Source organism: Budorcas taxicolor, chromosome 24 (assembly GCF_023091745.1).
Source record: "Budorcas taxicolor isolate Tak-1 chromosome 24, Takin1.1, whole genome shotgun sequence".
NCBI lineage: Eukaryota > Metazoa > Chordata > Mammalia > Artiodactyla > Bovidae > Budorcas > Budorcas taxicolor.
In genome coordinates this window covers 33,640,786-33,664,399 of record NC_068933.1, presented here as the reverse complement: position 1 = coordinate 33,664,399, position 23,614 = coordinate 33,640,786, and the positions used below count along the sequence as shown (strand labels likewise).

Here is a 23,614-nt window from a genome sequence, read left to right as displayed (position 1 = left end):
TTGGAAAACTCAGCAGTGGCCACAGGACTGGAAAAGGTCAGTTTTCATTCCAATCCCAAAGAAAAGGCAATGCCAAAGAATGTTCAAACTGCTGCACAATTGCACTCATCTCACATGCTAGTAAAGTAATGCTCAAAATTCTCCAAGCCAGGCTTCAGCAATATGTGAACTGTGAACTTCCTGATGTTCAAGCTGGTTTTAGAAAAGGCAGAGGAACCAGAGATCAAACTGCCAACATCCACTGGATCATGGAGAAAGCAAGAGAGTTCCAGAAAAACATCTATTTCTGCTTTATTGACTATGCCAAAGCCTTTGTGTGGATCACAATCAACTATGGAAGACTCTGAGAGAGATGGGAATACCAGACCCCCTGACCTGCCTCTTGAGAAATCTGTATGCAGGTCAGGAAGCAACAGTTAGAACTGGGCATGGAACAACAGACTGCTTCCAAATAGGAAAAGGAGTACGTCAAGGCTGTATATTGTCACCCTGCTTATTTAACTTATATGCAGAGTACATCATGAGAAACGCTGGACTGGAAGAAGCACAAGCTGGAATCAAGATTGCCTGCAGAAATATCAATACACTCAGATATGCAGATGACACCACCCTTATGGCAGAAAGGGAAGAGAATCTAAAAAGCCTCTTGATGAAAGTGAAAGAAGAGAGCAAAGAAGTTGGCTTAAAGCTCAACATTCAGAAAATGAAGATCATGGCATCCGGTCCCATCACTTCATGGGAAATAGATGCGGAAACAGTGGAAACAGTGTCAGACTTAATTTTTTGGGGCTCCAAAATCACTGCAGATGGTGACTGCAGCCATGAGGTTAAAAGATGCTGACTCCTTGGAAGGAAAGTTATGACCAACCTAGATAGCATATTCAAAAGCAGAGACATTACTTTGCCGCCTAAGGTCCATCTAGTCAAGGCTATGGTTTTTCCTGTGGTCATGTATGGATGTGAGAGTTGGACTGTGAAGAAGGCTGAGCACCAAAGAATTGATGCTTTTGAACTGTGGTGTTGGAGAAGACTCTTGAGAGTCCCTTGGAGTGCAAGGATATCCAGCCAGTCCATTCTGAAGGAGATCAGCCCTGGGATTTCTTTGGAAGGAATGATGCTAAAACTGAAGCTCCAGTACTTTGGACACCTCATGCGAAGAGTTGACATATTGGAAAAGACTCTGATGCTGGGAGGGATTGGGGGCAGGAGGAGAAAGGGACGACAGAGGATGAGATGGCTGGATGGCATCACTGACTCGATGGACGTGAGTCTGAGTGAACTCTGGGAGATGGTGATGGACAGGGAGGCCTGGCATGCTGCGATTCATGGGGTCGCAAAGAGTCGGACACGACTGAGTGACTGAACTGGACTGAGGGATCAAACTTGGGTCTCCTGCATTGCAGGCAGATTATTTACTGTCTGAACCACCAGAGAAGCCCACAACATTAAATAGCTAGTAACTATAGTTTTTCTTTTCTGCCTTGAAAAATTACTCAAAATTGTATTTAATTTTTAAGTTGTATTAATTTCCCCTTACCTCTTTTATTCCCTATTGTTTTAATATATTATGATAGAGTTTTTGCAAATTGATTTTTACTTTTACAAAACTATTGGTATTTTCCTTGTGACCAAGAGATGACTACATTTGCATGTATTTTCTATATAATCTATAGACATTTCAGTGTATGTTTTTGGTATCCATTAATGGACTTCCCAGGGAGCACTAGTGGTAAAGAACCTGCCTGTCAATGCAGGAGATGCAAGAGATGCAGGTTTGATCCCCGGGTCGGGAAGATCCCCTGGAGGAGGGCATGGCAGCCCACTCCAGTATTCTTGCCAGGAGAATCCCACAGACAAAGGAAGTTGGTGGGCTACAATCCAGGGGTTGTAACTCCTGCAGCTCAATTCCAGAAAAATAAACTACCCAATCAAAAAATGGGCCAAAGAACTAAACAGACATTTCTCCAAAAAAGACATACAGATGGCTAACAAACATGAAAAGATGCTCAACATCACTCATTATCAGAGAAATGCAAATCAAAACCACAATGAGGTACCATCTCATGCCAGTCAGAATGTCTGCGATCCAAAAGTCTACAAGCAATAAATGCTGGAGAGGATGTGGAGAAAAGGGAACCCTCTTACACTGTTGGTGGGAATGCAAACTAGTACATCCACTATGGAGAACAGTGTGGAGATTCCTTAAAAAACTGCAAATAGAACTGCCTAATGACCCAGCAATCCCACTGCTGGGCATACACACTGAGGAAACCAGAACTGAAAGAGACACGTGTACCCCAGTGTTCATCAGAGCATTGTTTATAATAGCCAGGACAGGGAAGCAACCTAGATGTCCATTAGCAGATGAATGGATAAGAAAGCTGTGCTACATATACACGATGGAGTATTATTCAGCCATTAAAAAGAATACATTTGAATCAGTTCTAATGAGGTGGATGAAACTGGAGCCTATTATACAGAGTGAAGTCAGCCAGAAAGAAAAACACCAATACAGTATGCTGTTGCTAAGTCACTTCAGTCATGTCCAACTCTGTGTGACCCCATAGAACACAGCCCATAAGGCTCCACCGTCCCTGGGACTTCCAGGCAAGAACACTGGAGTGGGTTGCCATTTCCTTCTCCAGTGTATGAAAGTGAAAAGTGAAAGTGAAGTCACTCAGTCATGTCTGACTCTTAGCGACCCCATGGACTACAGCCTACCAGACTCCTCTGTCTATGGGATTTTCCAGGCAAGAGTACTGGAGTGGGGTGCCATTGCCTTCTCAACCAATACAGTATACTAATGCATATATATGGAATTTAGAAATATGGTAACGATAACCCTGTATGCAAGACAGCAAAAGAGACACAGATGTATAGAACAGTCTTTTGGACTCTGTGGGAGAGGGCAAGGGTGGGATGATTTGGGAGAATGGCATTGAAACAGTATAATGTTATATGTGAAACGAATCGCCAGTCCAGGTTCGATGCATGATACAGGATGCTCAGGGATGGTGCACTGGGATGACCCAGAGGGATGGTATGTGGAGGGAGATGGGAGAGGGGTTCAGGATGGGGAACACGTGTACACCTGTGGCAGATTCATGTTGATGTATGGCAAAACCAATACAACATTGTAAAGCAATTCGCCTCCGATTAAAATAACTAAATTTATACTTAAAAAAAAGAAAAAGAAAGAAAAAACTTACCAGATTTTTATCCACAACAATATACATATCAATGTATCGGGAGAATAATTTGGTATGGCCAGATCTCTGAAAAACACATAACATGAGTCCTGAGAAATTTCCCAAAGTGTACATTCTATTAAAATTATGTTCAGAGATAAACTGAGAGACATGTTGCTACTGATTATATATTAAGGTGATTTTTAAATACAAATTTTAGATACTATTCAGAAAATTTCAGTCCAAAATATGCCTGTGGTTAATAAGAATTTTCAGTGAGAGTCAATGCTGTATATAATACTCAGGCATAATTTGATTTTTACAATAACTGATATTAGAAATATTAAGTTTGCTGCTAAGTCACTTCAGTCATGTCCGACTCTGTGCGACCCCATAGACGGCAGCCCAAAAGACTCCCCCGTCCCTGGGATTCTCCAGGCAAGAACATGAGTGGGTTGCTATTTCCTTCTCCAATACATGAAAGTGAAAAGTGAAAGTGAAGTCGCTCAGTCATGTCCAACCCTCAGCGATAAGTTTATATCATACAATTTTCCTTTCCTTGTGTGCTCATTCAGTGTTGTCCAACTCTTTGTGACCTCATGGACTGTAGCTTGTCAGACTCCTCTGCCCATAGGATTATCCAAAGAGGAATACTGTAGTGGGTTGCCATTCCTTCTCCAGGGGATCTTCCCAACCCATGGATCAAACCCATGTCTCCTTTGTCTCCTACATTGGCAGGCAGATTCTTTACCACTGGGCCACCAGGGAAGCCTTCCTTCCCTTAGCCTTGTGATCATTTTCATAGTAATCTTTCATGTGGACAGATTTTTTGCTATCAATTATTAGAAACTACTTTTGACAAATCATGGTTTAGAAAAATATTACCTAAGTTTACAATCACTGACTGTTCACTGGAGCCAGGAATGTTATTTATGGCAGCTTACAGGTCGGAATGATGCTAAAGCTGAAACTCCAGTACTTCGGCCACCTCATGTGAAGAGTTGACTCACTGGAAAAGACTCTGATGCTGGGAGGGATTGGGGGCAAGAGGAGAAGGAGACAACAGAGGATGAGATGGCTGGATGGCATCACTGACTCGATGGATGTGAATCTGAGTGAACTCCGGGAGTTGGTGATGGACAGGGAGGCCTGGCGTGCTGCGATTCATGGGGTTGCAAAGAGTCGGACACGACTGAACGACTGAACTGAACTGAACTGAACAGGTTTTTGTGGAGGAAGAATTCATCAGTTTGCTGTACACGTACGTTATGCAAGCCACTAACTATTATTATTCATTCCTGAATTCTCACATAACAAAGACTCATTTAGAAATTCAGATCACATATTCACTCAAATTACCAGAATAATTCAGGAAAAGGAGGAATTTACATTAATTATCCAAATGTCCACATATGAAAATTAGCTTTTTGGTTTATTTAATCTTATATTCACATATCTGTTTCCAAAATCAATTACCTAAGTTTTTGCTAAACTTTCATCTAACAAGAAGCATAACAAAAAATTTCATTCAGCATCCATCTGAAAAGTCATGAAATGCCATCATGAAAAAGTAAAATAAACTTAAAATTTACAAGTCACTAAATTTTGCTCTGAAAGTATTTTTCATTTTATAAAATTACACAATATATATAATAAGGAGTCCACACTTACTTCTGAACTTTTTCTGACTTTATACTGTGATCTCTCATAGCTGTAAGTATCATTTTCCAGTAACAGAGGGATAGCACTTACATCATTTTTTTCTTCATAAATCATGTGCACAAATCCTGATATAGACTCAACTGGTTCAAGTGCATATGAGATGTTTTTAAACTGCAGTGTTCCCCTGAATGGTAAAATAATCAAAACAAATGTGAAATTATTCTACTGGAACTGTAATTCTTATAAGAAATGTTGGCCAAAAAACAATTTTTTTTTACATTTAAAGTCACCTTGGTTTTTCTATTTCTCTCTTTATTCTTTGAGGTATTGTTCTAGAACTGGACAGTAATAACACAGTATATGTCTGGCTTTTTATTACAAATATTCCAATAGAAATATTTTTATTATCTTAAAGAAACCAGTTTTAGTGGCATGCATCTGTCAACTTAAAAAAATGCACAAGAGAGCTGCAAGATAAGTTTTATTTGGGAGTAAAACAAGGACTGCAGCCTGGATGATAGTATTTCAGATAGTTCTAACTGTTCCAAAGAGGTAGCAGGGAAGGAGAGTTTATATGTGATTTTTGTGAAGGTGGTGCACATGCGATCAAGCACGTATTTTTTGTAGAAAGTTTCTGCTAGTCTCATGAAGCTTCTGGTAGTCACAGGAAATAGTCATTACCATAAAGGATTTTATTACTTTTCTAGCTATGAGGAAATACAAAAATTGGGCTCATAAAATCAGCTCCTGAGAATATCTAACTACCTGAAGACCTGTTCTGCTGGTCTTCATAGAGCACAGAGTGCCGCATTTCTGCTCTCAACCCTAAACTCCACTCCTTCAAGGGGTGCAAATTCAGCAGGAGCATGCGATTTAACCCTTGTTGAGGTCGATGGCAAGTGCCCGTACGCAGGCACATCTACACGCATCTATGACACACGTATGTGCCTGAACAGGTTAACACTTCTACCTAGGGTGTTGATGTCCTAACCAAGACTGTAGCCATAGGCCCTCTTTTCCTTAGTTTAGGTTCCTTTCTTCTCTTTGAAATCCCTTTATCTCCCCTGACACTGCATGTTCTAAATCATTTGTGTGGCTGAGTTAAAGGTACTATTTGCCTGAGAATGACTGTGAGCAGAGCCAAAGTATCGGTCAGACTCAGGCATTCTGCACTGACAATCATTCTAGAAAATTAAGACACCTGTAAAAACATGAAGAATTTGAGAAAACTAGTATGGAGAGACCCAATCAACACTACCTATACTCAAGATTGCTCAAAGCCTCAAGCAGCATAGCCTGTTAGAATCAACATGCAGGCTCCCATCTGGAATGGACACTACCAGGGTAACTAACTTCATTTTATCAGTAATTCTGGTTCACTCCATAGGAAATTGAAATAATAAAGGTGACTGTAGAACTAGAAAAAGTACTGGAGGATAAATATTACAGTTTAGCAAGATCTAATACTGGCAAAAGGAGTATCTCTAAATAGGCTACAACCTGAGTCCTGAACAAATGTTGAGTGATACAAGAGAATTTGGAAAACCTGCAACATATCCATGATAATTGCAATCCATCTGAGGAAAAAAAAAAAAAAAACAGGAAAAAAAAAATGGTTAACTTCTTTTTTAAACAGACATTCCAGATACCTTATTTGCATTTTTTACTTTCACTGCCTTAGTACTTTAATATGAATGGCCATGACCCAGTGAGTTGTGCCAGGCAGAAATAAGAACTAGTCCAGGTTATTTTATTTCACTGAATGTGTGAAATAACATTCTAGTAATTTCATAATATTTATATTTTAAGGAAAATTCAGAATAAGAAATCTATAACAAAGAAACCTAAGTCTTACCTGAGATGACAAAGGCTGATGATGTTGGACATCATTTTTGTCATAAAAATAAACAACAGAAGCTGAAGATAAAAAGGACCTAGGCAGAAATCACAAAAACATGGTCAAGTTGTAAACAGAAAACATAGAAAAATTATTCTTCATAATACAAATTTTCTTTTTAAAGGAGGAATTTAAAGTAGTGCCAATTATCTTGGCATATCCTATTGCCCACATACTGGTCATTTAAATAAGTTTGGGCCAGAGAGGTATTTTAACTACAGTGACATAATACAAAAATGCATGACAATGAACAACCCAAACTGCTAGAAATATCAAACAGTGAAATAAGACAGGTCTCAATTTTCAGCATAGAACTTTCAAATCCCTGTCATTTTTGCTCATTAATTCTAGATTTTAAACTTGAATCTCAAAATTAAAATGTTGGGTTAGGCTAAAATTTTGAAAGATTTTCTTAGCATCACTACAAAATTCACATTCACTAACCTTCAGTTCAGTCCATTTCAGTTCAGTTCAGTCGCTTAGTCATGTCCAACTCTGCGACCCCATGAATTGCAGCATTCCAGGCCTCCCTGTCCATTGCCAACTCCCAGAGTTCACCCAGACTCACGTCCATCGAGTCAGTGATGCCATCCAGCCATCTCATCCTCTGTCGTCCCCTTCTCCTCCTACCCCCAATCCTTCCCAGCATCAGTTACAGCATCGGACCTTGCTTCTATCACCAGTCACATTCACAGCTGGGTATTGTTTTTGCTTTGGCTACATTCCATCATTCTTTCTGGAGTTATTTCTCCACTGATCTCCAGTAGCATGTTGGGCACCTACTGACCTGGGGAGTTCCTCCTTCAGTATTCTATCATTTTGCCTTTTCATACTGTTCATGGGGTTCTCAAGGCAAGAATACTGATGTGGTTTGCCATTCCCTTCTCCAGTGGACCACATTCTGTCAGACCTCTCCACCATGACCCACCCGTCTTGGGTGGCCCCACGGGCATGGCTTAGTTTTATTGAGTTAGACAAGGCTGTGGTCCATGTGATTAGATTGACTAGTTTTCTGTGAGTATGGTTTCAGTGTGTTTGCCCTCTGATGCCCTCTTGCAACACCTACCATCTTACTGGGGTTTCTCTTACCTTGGACGTGGGAAATCTCTTCACGGCTGCTCCAGCAAAGTGCAGCCGCTGCTCCTTGTCTTGGATGAGGGGTATCTCCTCAACTCTGCCCCTCATGACCTTGAACGTAGAATAGCTCCTCTAGGCCCTCCTGTACCCTCACAGCCACAGATCCTAACCTTAACTAACCTTAACTGTGGTGTTGGAGAAGATTCTTGAGAGTCCCCTGGACTTCAAGGAGATCAAACCAGTCAGTTCTAAAGGAAATCAGTCCTGACATTGGAAGGACTGATGCTGAAGCTAAAACTCCAATACTTTCATCACCTGATGTGAAGAACTGACTCATTGGAAAAGACCCTGATGCTGGGAAAGACTGAAGGCAGGAGGACAAGGGGACAACAGAGGATGACATGGTTGGATGGCATCACTGACTTGATGGATATGAGTTTAAGCAAGCTTCAGGAGTTGGTGATGGACAGGGAAGGCTGGCATGCTGCAGTCCATGGGGTCACAGAGTCGGACACAACTGAGCAACTGAACTGAACTGAACTGAACCTTAACTGAGTACCAAGTTCTTCTCAATAACCCTGGTCAGAATTTTCTTTCATTCTCCTCAGTAATTATACAAAATCTTGGCATCATTCCTGTCAATCATCTCGGTAACTTCCATGTCACCTCACTGTCAGATCCCCTGTACCCATCCTCACTCCTTATCTTTCAGAATGATTGCTTCTTTTGTTCAAAGCAAACCCTCACACCTGTACTATGCATCTTATTCTGTGCCATGTATTGAAGATATGTCACTTTATTAGTACTGTAACTTCAAGCTCTTCCTTGCTACTGTTTTTATCTTAATACTATTGAAAAGTTTACTGTCAAGTCATTATCATCCTGAATAACTGTTCCTCAGCCCTGTGTCTTTCTCTTGCTATTCCCTACATATTTTCAATTCTCAACAGATTTTATCAAGAGTAGTCTACACACAGTTTCTTCACTTTGTCAATTGTTACTCACCCTTAACTCCTCTAGAAAAGATCCATAACCACCAGAATGTCAAATCCAAAAGACAATTTTAAAGTAATCATTGCACTGAACTTCTGGTATCATTTTTAAAACTGTGGCCACTTGGTCTATTCACTTAATTTACATCACACATCACTCATGCTTCTCTTCCTACCTCCTTGACTATTCTAGCTTGATCTCTTTTGGCAGAACCAAAAATAGAAACACTGGTCTTTCCCAAGATTCCATCTTTAGCCACTTGTATATTTGTGAGCACTCTGTAAGTTCGCATTTTTTTTAATTACTGCTAAATCTATATTGCCAATCTCTCCTTAGAGATTCAAATTCCTATATTTGTATGCCTAATGAAAAAAAAAGCCACTTGAATATCTTACAAGCAATGCAAACCAAAGTCACCCCTCAGATAAATATCTCCTTCATTAATACCCCTCATTTTATTACACTATAACCCACCAATTTTCTTAAGCAACAACTAAACTTTCCAAAATTCCTCCCTGTTTCCCAATCATCCTACCAAATCTGTCAAGATCTACTGAATTTTTCTTTCCAGTGCAATGATCATTCTTCAAGCTACTATCATCATGCACTTAAACTATTATATAATTAGACATTCCAATTCCATTTTTATCCCCTCAAAAACAGCCTATGAGACTCAATGGACCTATATAAGTATGTGCTTAAAAATATTTATGGCTTCTAATATCCTTACCATGGTATTATAGATCTTCTACAATCTGGCTCCTGCCCACTTTTCCAAAATCTTTTACTTTTATCATCAAAAAAATATGTCATTCAATCATTCTCACACTGAATTTCTGCACACCACAAAATCTACTCTGTATCAACCTGTAGATGATTTCTTCAAAACAGAATACCCCCCAAAACTACCCCACTTCTTTTAGAACTAAGTATCTTTCTTCAAGTCTTCTCTTTGCAAAAAGCCTTCCCTGATTTCCAAAGAATACTATCTACACATTTATCACAATATAGCATTATAAAACACTTCTTCATTTACATCTTTATTACAAATTATTTAATTAAGACTACTTGTTTCATTGCCTTTTGTGTGCTTAGGACTTAACCCAAAAACTGACATACAATAGGTATCAAATGTATACACATATCTAATAAACATTTGAATTAAAATGATTCTATGCATAATTATTTTTTTAAATCAATACACCAAAAAATTAAAATTTTAAAAGATAAAATAATTACTTACTGCTTTGTGAGATGGACAAAATATGGATTTCCTCCTATTGTAATGACGTAAGCCACCTGTACATGAGCATCCAAAAAAATCAATAATAACACATACAAAAATTATGCTAAATAATGTTTTTTCTAAGTTATCCTTTTGAGATTGACAAAATTAATAATAATACATAACTATTATATGTGCTTCCATTGCCATGTGGATATTAAAATCTTCAGAATTCTGAATTGAGAACTAGGTGGTAGCATTCCCACATGCCTGCTATTCACCATCACTCACACATCTGAGGAACAAGCTTGCTGATAATCATCTCTAGTCTAAGACACACACCACCAACTCACCATGCCCAAGGTCAATGCCAAGATGCCCACCTCACTTGGGCACTTGCCCACAAGAGAAACCATTTCTTGCTCACTCCCAGCCCTCCTAGAAAGTAAATTTTCCTGTTCATTGGAAGAGACAGTTCTAAAAGACAGAACTACAAGAAATGTACTACACCCATGGCAAGATGACACAATAAGCACCACTGCACTTTGCTTACCGAATGCAAGCAATGAAATTCCTCTGGAAGAGAATGTAGGAGAGAACAGAGGAAGATCACAGACATGTCTATTTATTAAATAAATAGGATGAAAATAAAGGGGAAAAACAACAACAAAATTAGGATGCAATTAACAAGAAATCTACAAAAGCGACAGGAAGAAAAAATTCCAAAAAGACATCATCCAGAGCTTCTACAAACTTTCACACACAAATTCAACTGTTTGGGTTCAACTGTTTTCTCCCTCCATCCAAATTTACATGTGAATTCCTAACTTTAGAATGTGACCTTATTCAGAGACAAGGCCTTTACAGAGGTAATCAAGTTAAGGAGAGGCCATTAGTGTGGCCCTGAAAGAAGAGAAGCGAAAAGCAACTGAGAAAAGGAAAGATATAAGCATCTGAATGCAGAGTTCCAAAGAATAGCAAGAAGAGATAAGAAAGCCTTCAGCAATCAATGCAAAGAAATAGAGGAAAACAACAGAATGGGAAAGACTAGAGATCTCTTCAAGAAAATTAGAGATACCAAGGAAACATTTCATGCAAAGATGGGCTCGATAAAGGACAGAAATGGCATGGACCTAACAGAAGCAGAAGATAATTAAGAAGAGGTGGCAAGAATACACAGAAGAACTGTACAAAAAGGATCTTCACGACCCGGATAATCACGATAGTGTGATCACTCATCTAGAGCCAGACATCCTGGAATGTGAAGTTAAGTGGGCCTTAGAAACCATAGCTACAAACAAAGCTAGTGGAGGTGATGGCATTCCAGTTTAGCTATTTCAAATCCTGAAAGATGATGCTGTCAAACTGCTGCACTCAATATGCCAACAAATTTGGAAAACTCAACAGTGGCCACAGGACTGGAAAAGGTCAGTTTTCATTCCAATTCCAAAGAAAGGCAATGCCAAAGAATGCTCAAACGGCTGCACAATTGCACTCATCCCACATGCTAGCAAAGTAATGCTCAAAATTCTCCAAGCCAGGCTTCAGCAATACGTGAACCGTGAACTTCCTGATGTTCAAGCTGATTTTAGAAAAGGCAGAGGAACCAGAGATCAAATTGCCAACATCCGCTGGATCATGGAAAAAGCAAGACAGTTCCACAAAAACATCTACTTCTGCTTTATTGACTATGCCAAAGCCTTTGACTGTGTGGATCACAATAAACTGTGGAAAACTCTGAAAGAGATAGGAATACCAGACCACATGACCTGACTCTTAGGAAATCTGTATGCAGGTCAGGAAGCAACAGTTAGAATTGGACATGGAACAACAGACTGGTTCCAAATCGGGAAAGGAGTATGTCAAGGCTGTATATTGTCACCCTGCTTATTTAACTTCTATGCAGAGTACATCATGAGAAACGCTGGACTGGAAGAAACACAAGCTGGAATCAAGATTGCCCGGAGAAATATCAATAACCACAGATATGCAGATGGCACCACCCTTATGGCAGAAAGTGAAGAGGAACTAAAAAGCCTCTTGATGAAAGTGAAAGAGGAGAGTGAAAAAGTTGGCTTAAAGCTCAACATTCAGAAAACGAAGATCATGGCATCTGGTCCCATCACTTCATGGCAAATAGATGGGGAAACAGTGGAAACAGTGTCAGACTTTATTTTTGGGGGGGCTCCAAAATCACTGCAGATGGTGACTGCAGCCATGAAATTAAAAGACACTTACTCCTTGGAAGAAAAGTTATGACCAACCTAGATAGCATATTCAAAAGCAGAGACACTACTTTGCCGCTTAAGGTCCATCTAGTCAAGGCTATGATTTTTCCAGTAGTCATGTATGTATGTGAGAGTTGGACTGTGAAGAAGGCTGAGTGCTGAAGAATTGATGCTTTTGAACTGTGGTGTTGGAGAAGACTCCTGAGAGTCCCTTGGACCGCAAGGAGATCCAACCAGTCCATTCTGAAGGAGATCAGCCCTGGGATTTCTTTGGAAGGAATGATGCTAAAACTGAAGCTCCAGTACTTTGGCCACCTCATGCGAAGAGTTGACTCATTGGAAAAGACTTTGATGCTGGGAGGGATTGGAGGCAGGAGGAGAAGGGGACAACAGAGGATGAGATGGCTGGATGGCATCACTGACTCGATGGACGTGTGTCTGAGTGAACTCCGGGAATTGGTGATGGACAGGGAGGCCTGGCGTGCTGCAATTCATGGGGTCGCAAAGAGTCGGACACGACTGAGCGACTGAACTGAACTAATCCAATGTAAGTGGTATGCTTATTAAAAAAGGAAATTTAGACACACCTACACAATGGGAGAATCTCTGGTCTCTATACGCTAATGGCAGAGGCTGGGAACAGATCTGTCCCTCATAGTACTCAAAAAGAACCAATGTTGCCACCATCTTGATCCTGGACTTTTATCCTCCAAAACTATGAGACAATAAGTTTCTGTCACTTAAGACACATTGTTTGTGTTTCTTTGTTATAGGGGCCTTAGCAAACAAATGCACCAACTTTCCCTTAGGAAAAAAAAAAAAGATAACAAATGCTAAAGAACAGGATCAAATTTAAAATAAATAAATAAAAAATAAAGAATAACAACAAGCCCACAAGTAATACCAATTAAGTAACTTTGATTAAAGTGAGAACATGGAGAATTTCAATAGAAGCATAGAATCTGTAATAAAGAAACAAATTAAATTTGTACAGCAGAAAAAAAACAGTATCTGTTACTAAAAATTCAATGAAAGGGTATAAAAGAAGATTAGACTTAGCAGGGGTTAAGACTGGTGACAGGAATACAGGTCAGTGCAAAATGTCCATGTTGAAACACAGAGAGAAAAATGCAAAGAAGAAAACAAGAGAAATGTGACCAATTAAAAATGTCTAATGCTCATGTACTTCCCTCGTGGCTCAGACTGTAAAGCGTCTGCCTACAATGAGGGAGACCTGGATTCGATCCCTGGGTCAGGAAGACCCCATGGAGAAGAAAACAGCAACCTACTCCAGTACTCTTGCCTGGAAAATCCCATGGATGGAGGAGCCTAGTAGGCTACAGTCCATAGGGTTGCAAAGATTTGGAGACGACTGAGCGACTTCAATTCACTTCACTTCAATCCAACACTCATGTAATTATAATCCAAAAAATAAGAAGAAAGGTAAGATTAAGAAATAACATTTGGAAAATTCACACTTGACACTTTCAAAGCTTATGAAAGATAACAACTCACAGTGTCAAGTTATTATATAATTCCAAAGCAGTATGAACATAAAGAAAGCAAACCTGGGCATGTCATACGCAAAAATTTAAAACAAAAGAAAAAGAGAAAACACTCAAAATCAATAAGAGAAAAATGACACATTTTGTTCAGAACAATTCTTAATAAATTGTGTGACTGACAAAAGGCAATGGAATGACCTCTTCAAATTCTTGAAAGAAAAGTATGAGTACCAGTACTAACCTATATTAAAACTTGTAATAAAGCTACATTAATTAAGGCAGTAGAATATAGGACAATATGAATAACAGTCCAACAGCCCAGATGATAAAGGGATCAAGGCAACAAGTTGATATAATAATTGTAAATATATATGCACCCAACATAGGAGTACCTAAAGACATAAAGCAAATATTAACAAACAAAAAAGGAGGAACTGAGAGTAACACAACAACAGTAGGGTTTTTAACCCTTCGCTTACATCAATGGACAGATAATAGAGACAGAAAATTAAAATTAATAAGGAAACACTGGCCTTAAATGACACACTATCAAATAAACTTGAGAGATTCTTACAGAAAATTCCATCCAAAAGAAGAATACATTCTTTTCAAGGGCACTAGAAGCATTTTCAGAATAGACCACATACTATGCCAAAAACAAGTCTCAGTAAAATTGAGAAAACTGAAATCAAATCACTCATTTTTTCAGACCACAGAAGTCTGAGACTAGAAATCAGAACGACAACAACGGGAAAAAAAACTGCAAAAAAAAAACACTAGCATGTGGAATCTGAACAATGTGCTACTAAACAACTGATGTATTACTGCAGAAATCAAAGAGCAAATCAAAAAGTACCTGGAGACAAATGAAAATGGAAACAAACTGATCCAAACTATATGGGATGTGGCAAGAGCAGTTCTAAGAGGGACATTTTTAGTAATACATCTTATCTCAGGAAACAAGAAAAATCTCAAATAAATAATCTAACCTTACACCAAACGAACTATATAAAAAGAAGAACAAACAACACCCAAATTTAGTAGAAGGCAAGATATCAAAAAGATCAGAACAGAAATAAATGACATAGAAATTTTAAAATAAATCAATGAAACTAAGAGCTAGTTCTTTGAAAAGATAAAGAAAAATCACAAAACTTTTAGTAAGACTCATCAAGAAAAACAAGAGCCAAATAAAATCAGAAATAAAAAAGAAGTTCTAACAAAAGTCCCAGAGCTACAAAAAAATCATGAGAGTACTGAGAACAATTATACACCAGTAAAATGGACAATTCAGAAGAAATGGATAAATTACTAGAAATGTACAATCTCTCAAGACTAAATCTAACAAACACCCCAGAGCTACAAAAAATCATGAGAGTACTGAGAACAATTATACACCAGTAAAATGGACAATTCAGAAGAAATGGATAAATTACTAGAAATGTACAATCTCTCAAGACTAAATCAATAAGAAATACAAAATATGAATAGATTGTAATGAACTGAATCAGTAATTTAAATAAACTCCAAACAAACAAAAGTCCAGGGACCAGATGGCTTTATAGGTGAAGCCTACAAAACATTAAAAGAAGAGTTAACACCTATCCTTCCCAAAGCACTCCCAAATATTAAACAGAAAGGAACACTCTCTTATTCAATGAGGTATCAGCCTGATACCAAAACCAGACAAAGACACCACAAAAAAGGAAACTATAGAACAATATCACTGATGAACATAGATGCAAAAATCCTCAACAAAATATTATCAAAACAAATTAAGCAATATATTTTTTAAAATCCATACACCAAGATAAAGTAGGATTTATTCCAAAGGTGCAAGGATATTTCAATATCTGTAAGTTAAATATTGTGATATATCATAACAAATTCAAGAGTTTAAAAATTGTGAAATACAAAAAAAAAGCTTTTGACATCACTATGACACCTCAACATAATAAAGTCCATGTCTGACAAGCCCATAGCTAATATACTCAATCATGAAAATCTGAAAGCTTTTCCTCTAAGATCAGGAACAAAACAAGGATCCTCACTTTCATCACTTTTACTTGACATAGTATTGGAAGTCCTAGTGAAATTGATCAGACAAAAAATAAGTAAAAGGAAATAAAAATGGCAAAAGTACAACTGTCACTGTTGCATGTAACATGATATTACATATAGACTATCCTAAAGAGGCGACGCAGCAGCAGCAGCAGCAAAGAGGCTACCAAAATACTATTAGAAGTAATAAATGAACTCAGCAAAGTTGCAAGAAAAAAAAGCTAATATACAGAATCTGTTGCATTTCTATACACTGACAAACTATCAGAAATAAAAACTAAGAAAACAATCCAATTTACAACTGCATCAAAAAGAATAAAATACCAAGAAATAAATCTAACCAGCCTGGTAACAAAACCTCTACTCAGAAAACTATAAGACACTGATGAGAGAAACTAAAGATGATATAAACAGATGGAAAGATGATATAAAAAGATGGAAAGAAACTGTGTACATAGATTATAGGAATTAATAGTTAAAATGACCATATTACCCAAAGCAATCTACAGATTTAATGCAATCCCTTATCAAAATACCAACGGCATTTTCCACAGAACTAAAATAAATAATTCTAAAATGTTTATGGAACCACAAAAGAACTGAATAGCCAACAATCTTGGGAAAGAAAAACAAGACAGGTGATATCACACTCCCTGATTTCAAACTATACCACACAACTACAGTAACCAAAACAGTATGTTACTAGCACAGATACAGACACAGAGATCAAAGAAACAGAACAGCGAGCCTAGTAATAAACACACATGTACATGGTCAAGTAATGTATGACAAAGAAGGCAGGAATATACAATAGGAAAAAGACAGCCTCTTCAATAAATTGTGGGAAAACTGGACAACCACATGGAAAAGAATCAAACTGGACCTCTTTCTCACACCACATACAGAAATAAATTGAAAAATCAATTAAAGACTTAAATGTAAGACCTAAAGCTATAAAACTCCCAGAAGAAAACAGAGGCAGTATGCTCATTGACAGTGGTCTTAGCAATATTTTTTAAAATATCTCCTCAGGAAACCAGGGGGGGAACAAAATGAACAAACAGGACTATATCAAACTAAAAAGCTTTTCACGGTGCAGGAAACTACTACTAACAAAATGAAAAAGCCTACTGAACAGAAGAAAATATTCACAAAAAATATATATGATAAAGGACCAAGATTCAAAGTAAACAAAGAACTTCTACAATTCAATATCTGAAAAGCAAGCAACACATTTAAAAAATGGGCAGAATATATGAATAGATATTTCTTCAAAGAAGACATGCAGATGGCCAACAGGCACATGAAAAAATCCTCAACATTACTAATCATCAGGAAATGCTAATCAAAACCATGAGCTATCACCTCACACTTATGATAAAAAAGACAAGAGATAACAGTGTGAGAGGATGTGGAGAGAAGAGAACCCTCATACAATGTTGGTTGGAATGTAAACTGGTGCAGCCACTATGTAAAATACTATAGAGGGTCCTCAAAAAATTAAAGACAGAACTACCATAGGGTCTAGAAATTTCACTTCTGAGTTTTTTCCAAGGAAAACAAAAACTCTAATTCAAAAATATACATGCACCCCATGTTCACTGCAATTATATACAATTGCCAAGATATGGAAGCAATCTAAGTGCCCATCAGTAGATGAATAGATGAAGATGTGGTTTTTACACAAAACACTATTACTCAAAAAGTGAAAACTTGCCATTTACAACACAGATGGACCTACAACACAGTACTAAGCTCTTATACGTGGAATATAAAAAACAAAACAAATGAACCAACTGATGCTAAAGCTGAAACTGCAATACTTTGACCACCTCATGCGAAGAGTTGACTCATTGGAAAAGACTCTGATGCTGGGAGGGATTGGGGGCAGGAGGAGAAGGGGACGACAGAGGATGAGATGGCTGGATGGCATCACCGACTCGATGGACATGAGTTTGAGTGAACTCCGGGTGTTGGTGATGGACAGGGAGGCCTGGCATGCTGCGATTCATGGGGTCACAAAGAGTCAGACACGACTGAGAGACTGAACTGAACTGAACTGAACTGAAGCTGAGAGACCCACAGATACAGAGAACAGGTAGCTGCCATAGGGAAGAGGGTTTAGGGGGATGAATGAAATAGGTGACGGAGATAAACAGATACAAACTTTCAGTTACAAAATAAGTGAGTTACTAGGATGAAATAAGGATTATCATTTGGCCAAAATCTCAAGTTGTGTAACTACCATTAGAGATAATTTTTATCACCATGTACAATCAGAAAAATCAGCCAGTTAAAAACAGCCACACTCAAATAACTAGCTTCTGAAAGTTTGCAAATCAATGACAACCCCAAGTTTCTAAAAGTCAGTGAATTAGTGAGCGCCACAGCTTCTAGACAGAAGTCAGTAAGTGCTTCAATCCACTGATGAGGATTCTAAACGTGAGAAGACCAACAAGTAGTCTACCTCAACTAACTACACCAACACAACTGAAAGCCTGTCTACACCTAAACACTCTCCTTTCTGAAAGCCCATAGGTCCCTGAACACTAGGCTTCCCAAAACCTTATATAAGATTAGCTGGCTTTCTTCAGAAAGACTGGGTTTACAACTGGCCGTTACAAGCAAATTCTAAGGTCATCATTTGTTTTGAGTAACATATCAAGTTCAGTTTATAGTTTGTTCACAAGTTCACAATCTTTTCAACAGTTCAGCTCTTTTATGATTAGTTATGAGTTTAGACTTCTGACAGTTTCACTGACACAGCTGCAAGATTTTCAATTCAATATTTTCAATTCTTTAAATGCTTTTTATTTGTGTATATTTAAATCCCAAAATGCCAAAACACAAGTGTAAATCTTGTAATGAATATTTTGAACAGTAGAAATTTCTCAACTGAGGAAAAGTTCCTTTTTGAAGTTCTTCGTGTGGTTTGCAATTGTTCACTAAACATGGTGAAAAGTTCACTAAACTTGGTGGAAAGTCAAATATAAACTTGCATATACTAACGGCTAAGCAAAAGAAATAAATGATTTCTTCATACAATACCAAAGAAGATGATATAACAAATTTGGGGGATTAAGAAAAATTCAGAGGAAGAAGATATAAGAAATTGTAGGAGGCACCATAATAGTTTTTCACACTGTGTATCATCAGTCTTTCTGCCCTAATGACTTAATGCACAACTACCATAAGTATTTATTTCAAAATTGTAAGCAAATTTTCAAGTGCCAGGTTAAAATTCACTGCAACAATTAAAGAATGAAACAGCTCCCTTTGCAATTACAGAAACATGAAGGATGGGTTTGTGTCACCCTGTTGGAGCACAGCCATAGGTGCAAGCAATCACTATGCAGAAAAGAAAATGTTCCCTTTGTTTTTGCATAGTATTTTTCTAGTGAAACAAAAAAGAGCCTTGCTCACAAGGTTTCACAAGTAAAATCCCTTCCAGATGAGACTTAGACAACAGGAAACTTTTGCAGAGATTCTCTTACTGAGTTGAATTAATAAGTAAAATACATGGCTTTGGGTGGAGAGAATAGTGATGACATGTTTAAGATCATTTAACAATCAAAGTGCAATAACTATGGTTCAGGCATCCCAAATGGAGTCAGGTGTCCACCAGTGGATGGGGTTTCAGACAAATTCTTGCATCACTGAGAATTGGAATTTTCTGAACTGTATCAAACTCAAGGACACCACCAAAAATTTTCAAAACTATATCTGCTAGCAGCTGCTAGATGCAACCCTGTAGTTTCATAGGCCCCCTCTCTTTTTCCCAGCTATGTAATCATTTCACTCTAACCCCAATTCTTGCTTAATGGACACCCTTACTTCTTGCCAGCTCCAATCCTAATTCTTAACAATTTATGGAACCTAGTAGCTTTCTTCCACCATTTTGTAGTCTGGTGGAACATATTTCAAGTGCTTCTTGGATCTGTGTCTCCCAGGCTGCAATCCTAACAAACCCCAAATAAATGCTTTTTTTTTTTTGCCTCAACACTTCTCATCAAAATGTTCCTCCTTGTGAACCTGGTCTGAGCACTCAGCTCCGCCTCCAAGAACTGAATTACTGCCCAACATCAGCAGCTATGGTCTTGATATTAAAAGCAATTTCACACAATTTAAGAAATACAAATATTATTTCCCAATTACATTATTTTCTGGATCTTTGATTGCCTCAGACGTTGAAATCTTTTCAGGAATTGTGGTCTGCACAAACTTTTTATGAAGATCTAAGAGAAAAACAAGCAAAGTTATTCTGATACTTGTAATCTTACATTTTCATTTCTAAATCCAATTCTTCATGTGCTTTTCTACATTACCAACTTTTTGGTGTATAATATATGCATCTGCTTTCCCTTTCTGCTGTCTTTTGGTCCTTCTTACACATACATTTCTTAACCCTTTATAATCTTAAGGTTTCATTCTCTCTCTTTTCTTGTTCGCAGGCAGGCAGTTTGACTAAGTAACAGTAACAAATTACACTGAGGTAAGAGATAAGGAAATTTAAAAAGTGGAATGCATCAAGAAACTGGGACCATTTGCAAAGGAAAAAAAGATACAGAATACTGAAGACAAAGGTGATCTGCCATTTTCCAAGGAGAAGGTGGAAGACTGCAGTTACCAAGGAGGAACTCATTGATAAATGCCTTCTTCCTGGCAGTGCAATTATTTCTAGAAGAGCAGAATTCTGAATGTCAAAAAGACCACATCTTTCATTTTTGTCCATTTTACAGACAAGGAAATAAATCACCCGGAGAAATGAGAAGATTTTCTGCGCTGACACTGCCTCTGCCTCCTCGGCTGCAGACCTCGAGGCCGAGGGTCAGACGGGGGTGGGAGGGAGGTCTGGGGCCCGACTCTGGACAGAAAAGGGCAGCCCTTCAACCGGAAAAGACAAGGTTCTGGACTTACTGGGGCCTCCGTGCAGTCCCCTGAGAACGGTGAGAAAGACCAGAAGAAGGAACATGGCTCCGCTGACCTGGAGCCACACTGGCCCAACAGTGACGGTTGAGGCGTTGCGGTGAACAGCGCGGGTGGGAGACGCCGGCAGCGCGCGAGGAGAAGGCTGGGGGTGGCTGCCTCCGGGAGGGCCAGTGGGCGCGCCTAGCCTGCAGCTGGTGGGCAGCTGCGGCTGAGGAGAGAGCATTCGGTTTCTTGTGAAGGAAGGAAAAGCTGCGCAAGTTACAGTTCTCAGATGAGGCTGGTTGGCGGTGCTTGGTTTTGGTTGTATCTTCGACTTGGATTGACAGTTTTTGAAGTAGTTTCCAATTACAATGAGGAGAAGGTGCAAAGGTAATGTATCATAATGCCATTTGCTAAAAATGGCTTTTCCTTACATTACCTGCTGCTGCTGCTGCTAAGTCCCTTCAGTCATGTCCGACTCTGAGCGACCCCATAGATGGCAGCCCACCAGGCTCCGCCCTCCCTGGGATTCTCCAGGCAAGAACACTGGAGTGGGTTGCCATTTCCTTCTCCAATGCATGAAAGTGAAAAGTGAAAGTGAAGTCGCTCAGTCCTGTCGGACTCTTAGCGACCCCATGGACTGCAGCCTACCAGGCTCCTCCGTCCATGGGATTTTTCAGGCAAGAGTACTGGAGGGGGTTGCCATTGCCTTCTCTGTTACATTACCTGGTGACTAATAAATATTGGATAACCTCAGATATGCAGATATCACCACCCTTATGGAAGAAAGTGAAAAAGAACTAAAGAGCCTCTTGATGAAAGTGAAAGCCTCTTGATGAGAGTGAAAAAGTTGGCTTACAGCTCAACATTCAGAAAACTAAGATCCTGGCATCCGATCCCATCACTTCATGGCAAATAGATGGAGAAATAGTGGAAACAGTGTCAGAATTTATTTTGGGGGTCTCCAAAATCACTGTAGATGGTGACTGCAGTCATGAAATTAAAGGATGCTTGCTCCTTGGAAGGAAAGTTATGACCAACCTAGACAGCATATTAAAAAGCAGAGACATTACTTTGTCAACAAAGATCCATCTAGTCAAGGCTACGATTTTTCCAGTGGTCATGTATGGATGTGAGAGTTGGACTATAAAGAAAGCTGAGCACTGAAGAACTGATGCTTTTGAACTGTGGTGTTGGAGAAGACTCTTGAGAGTCCCTTGGACTGCAAGGAGTTCCAACCAGTCCATCCTAAAAGAAATCAGACCTGGGTGTTCATGGGATCACAGTGAAACACAACTCACTGACTGAGCTGAACTGAATAAATATCAGCACACTTTTTAAATGCTCAGTTCAGTCCCGCAGGCATGTCAGACTCTTTGCGACCCCATGGACTGCAGCACACCAGGCCTCCCTGTCCATCGCCAACTCCTGGAGTTTACTCAAACTGATGTCCATCAAGTCGGTGATGCCATTTAACCATCTCATCATCTGTCGTCCCCTTCTCCTCCTGCTTTCAACCTTTCCCAGCATCAGGGTCTTTTCTAATGAGTCAGCTCTTCGCATCAGGTGGCCAAAGTACCAGAGCATCAGCTTCAGCATCAGTCCTTCCAATGAATTTTCAGGACTAATCTCCCTTATTTTATTTTTGTTTTGTAGTTTTTAAATTTTTTAATATAAATTTAATAGGAGGTTAATTACTTTACAATATTGTTGATGGACTGGTTGGATCTCCTTGCAGTCCAAGGGACTCTCAAGAGTCTTCTCCAACACCACAGTTCAAAAGCATCAATACTTCAGTGCTCAGCTTTCTTCACAGTCCAACTCTCACATCCATACATGACCACTGGAAAAATCGTAGCCTTGACTAGACGGACCTTTGTTGGAAAGTAATGTCTCTGCTTTTTTAATATGCTGTCTAGGTTGGTCATAGCCCTTCTTCCAAGGAGCAAGCATCCTTTAATTTCATGACTGCAGTCACCATCTGCAGTGATTTGGGAGCCCCCCCAAAATTAAGTCTGTCACTGTTTCCATTGTTTCCCCATCTCTTTGCCATGATTGGACTGGATGCCATGATCTTAGTTTTCTGAATGTTGAATTTTAAGCCAGCTTTTTCACTCTTCTCTTCCACTTTCACCAAGAGGCTTTTCAAATGCTCAAGTTGAGAGCAAGCAAAAGTTTCCTCCTAGTAACAACACTTACCCATCAGCAGGCAAATGTATTTGCAAACACTGGTGCAAACACTGTGACTCTGGTAAATCTCGTGGTTGGATAGCCATTGTGGGTACGTGTGTGTGCTCAGTCTCAGTCCTACAGGACTCTTCGCAACCCCATGTAGCCGGCCAGGCTCCTCTGTCCATGGAAATTTTCCAGGCAAGAATACTGCAGTGGGTTGCCTTCTACTAGACAGCTATCAAAGGCAGAGGTCTCCTCCCCTCCACCCATACAATCTTTTTTCGAATACTTTTCAAAAAATCTTCTTTAATATCACAAGTTATTATAGCCACACTGTGTAATCCTGTAGCCCCTAGTTTTTACTTTGTTAGCCTCTTTTACAGTTCATTCTGCCTCTATTAGGAACAAGAAGAGTTTGATCTCTTGAGGTCTATAGGCATCCTTCCTTTCGCAGATCCTTACCCACATCATACTAAATACACTGAAATACAGGCATACTCAATATTGACTATACATTTCCTTTAACAAATGTCAAAATCATGTTTATAAATTCACTTTGAAGTTGCTTGGTTGTCCTGAAAAACAAAGAGAAGTTATTAGCAGAATATAACACTTTTGAGGTCCTTTAATGGACTGGAACCTGGTAGTCTGGAGTAGACCAATAAGAAAGTAAAGGAGAGAGAAAGAGGCTGATATTC

At 39.0% G+C, this 23,614-nt stretch overlaps 1 protein-coding gene across 1 annotated transcript in view; it reads right to left on the bottom strand.

Annotated features, from left to right (window-relative positions):
* Positions 1–23,020, bottom strand: part of LOC128068266 (disintegrin and metalloproteinase domain-containing protein 5-like) — a 123,442-nt gene extending 100,422 nt beyond the window's left edge. Inside the window, exons 1-8 of the mRNA XM_052661390.1 lie at positions 22,944–23,020; positions 20,754–20,995; positions 19,992–20,071; positions 10,061–10,116; positions 6,706–6,784; positions 6,351–6,427; positions 4,860–5,034; positions 3,210–3,275 (exon numbers count right to left, since the gene is read on the bottom strand). Coding sequence (XP_052517350.1) covers positions 3,210–3,275; positions 4,860–5,034; positions 6,351–6,427; positions 6,706–6,784; positions 10,061–10,116; positions 19,992–20,071; positions 20,754–20,995; positions 22,944–23,020 — 852 coding nt within the window. The remainder of the gene's footprint in view (positions 1–3,209; positions 3,276–4,859; positions 5,035–6,350; positions 6,428–6,705; positions 6,785–10,060; positions 10,117–19,991; positions 20,072–20,753; positions 20,996–22,943) is intronic.
* Between the last annotated feature and the right edge of the window lie 594 nt (positions 23,021–23,614).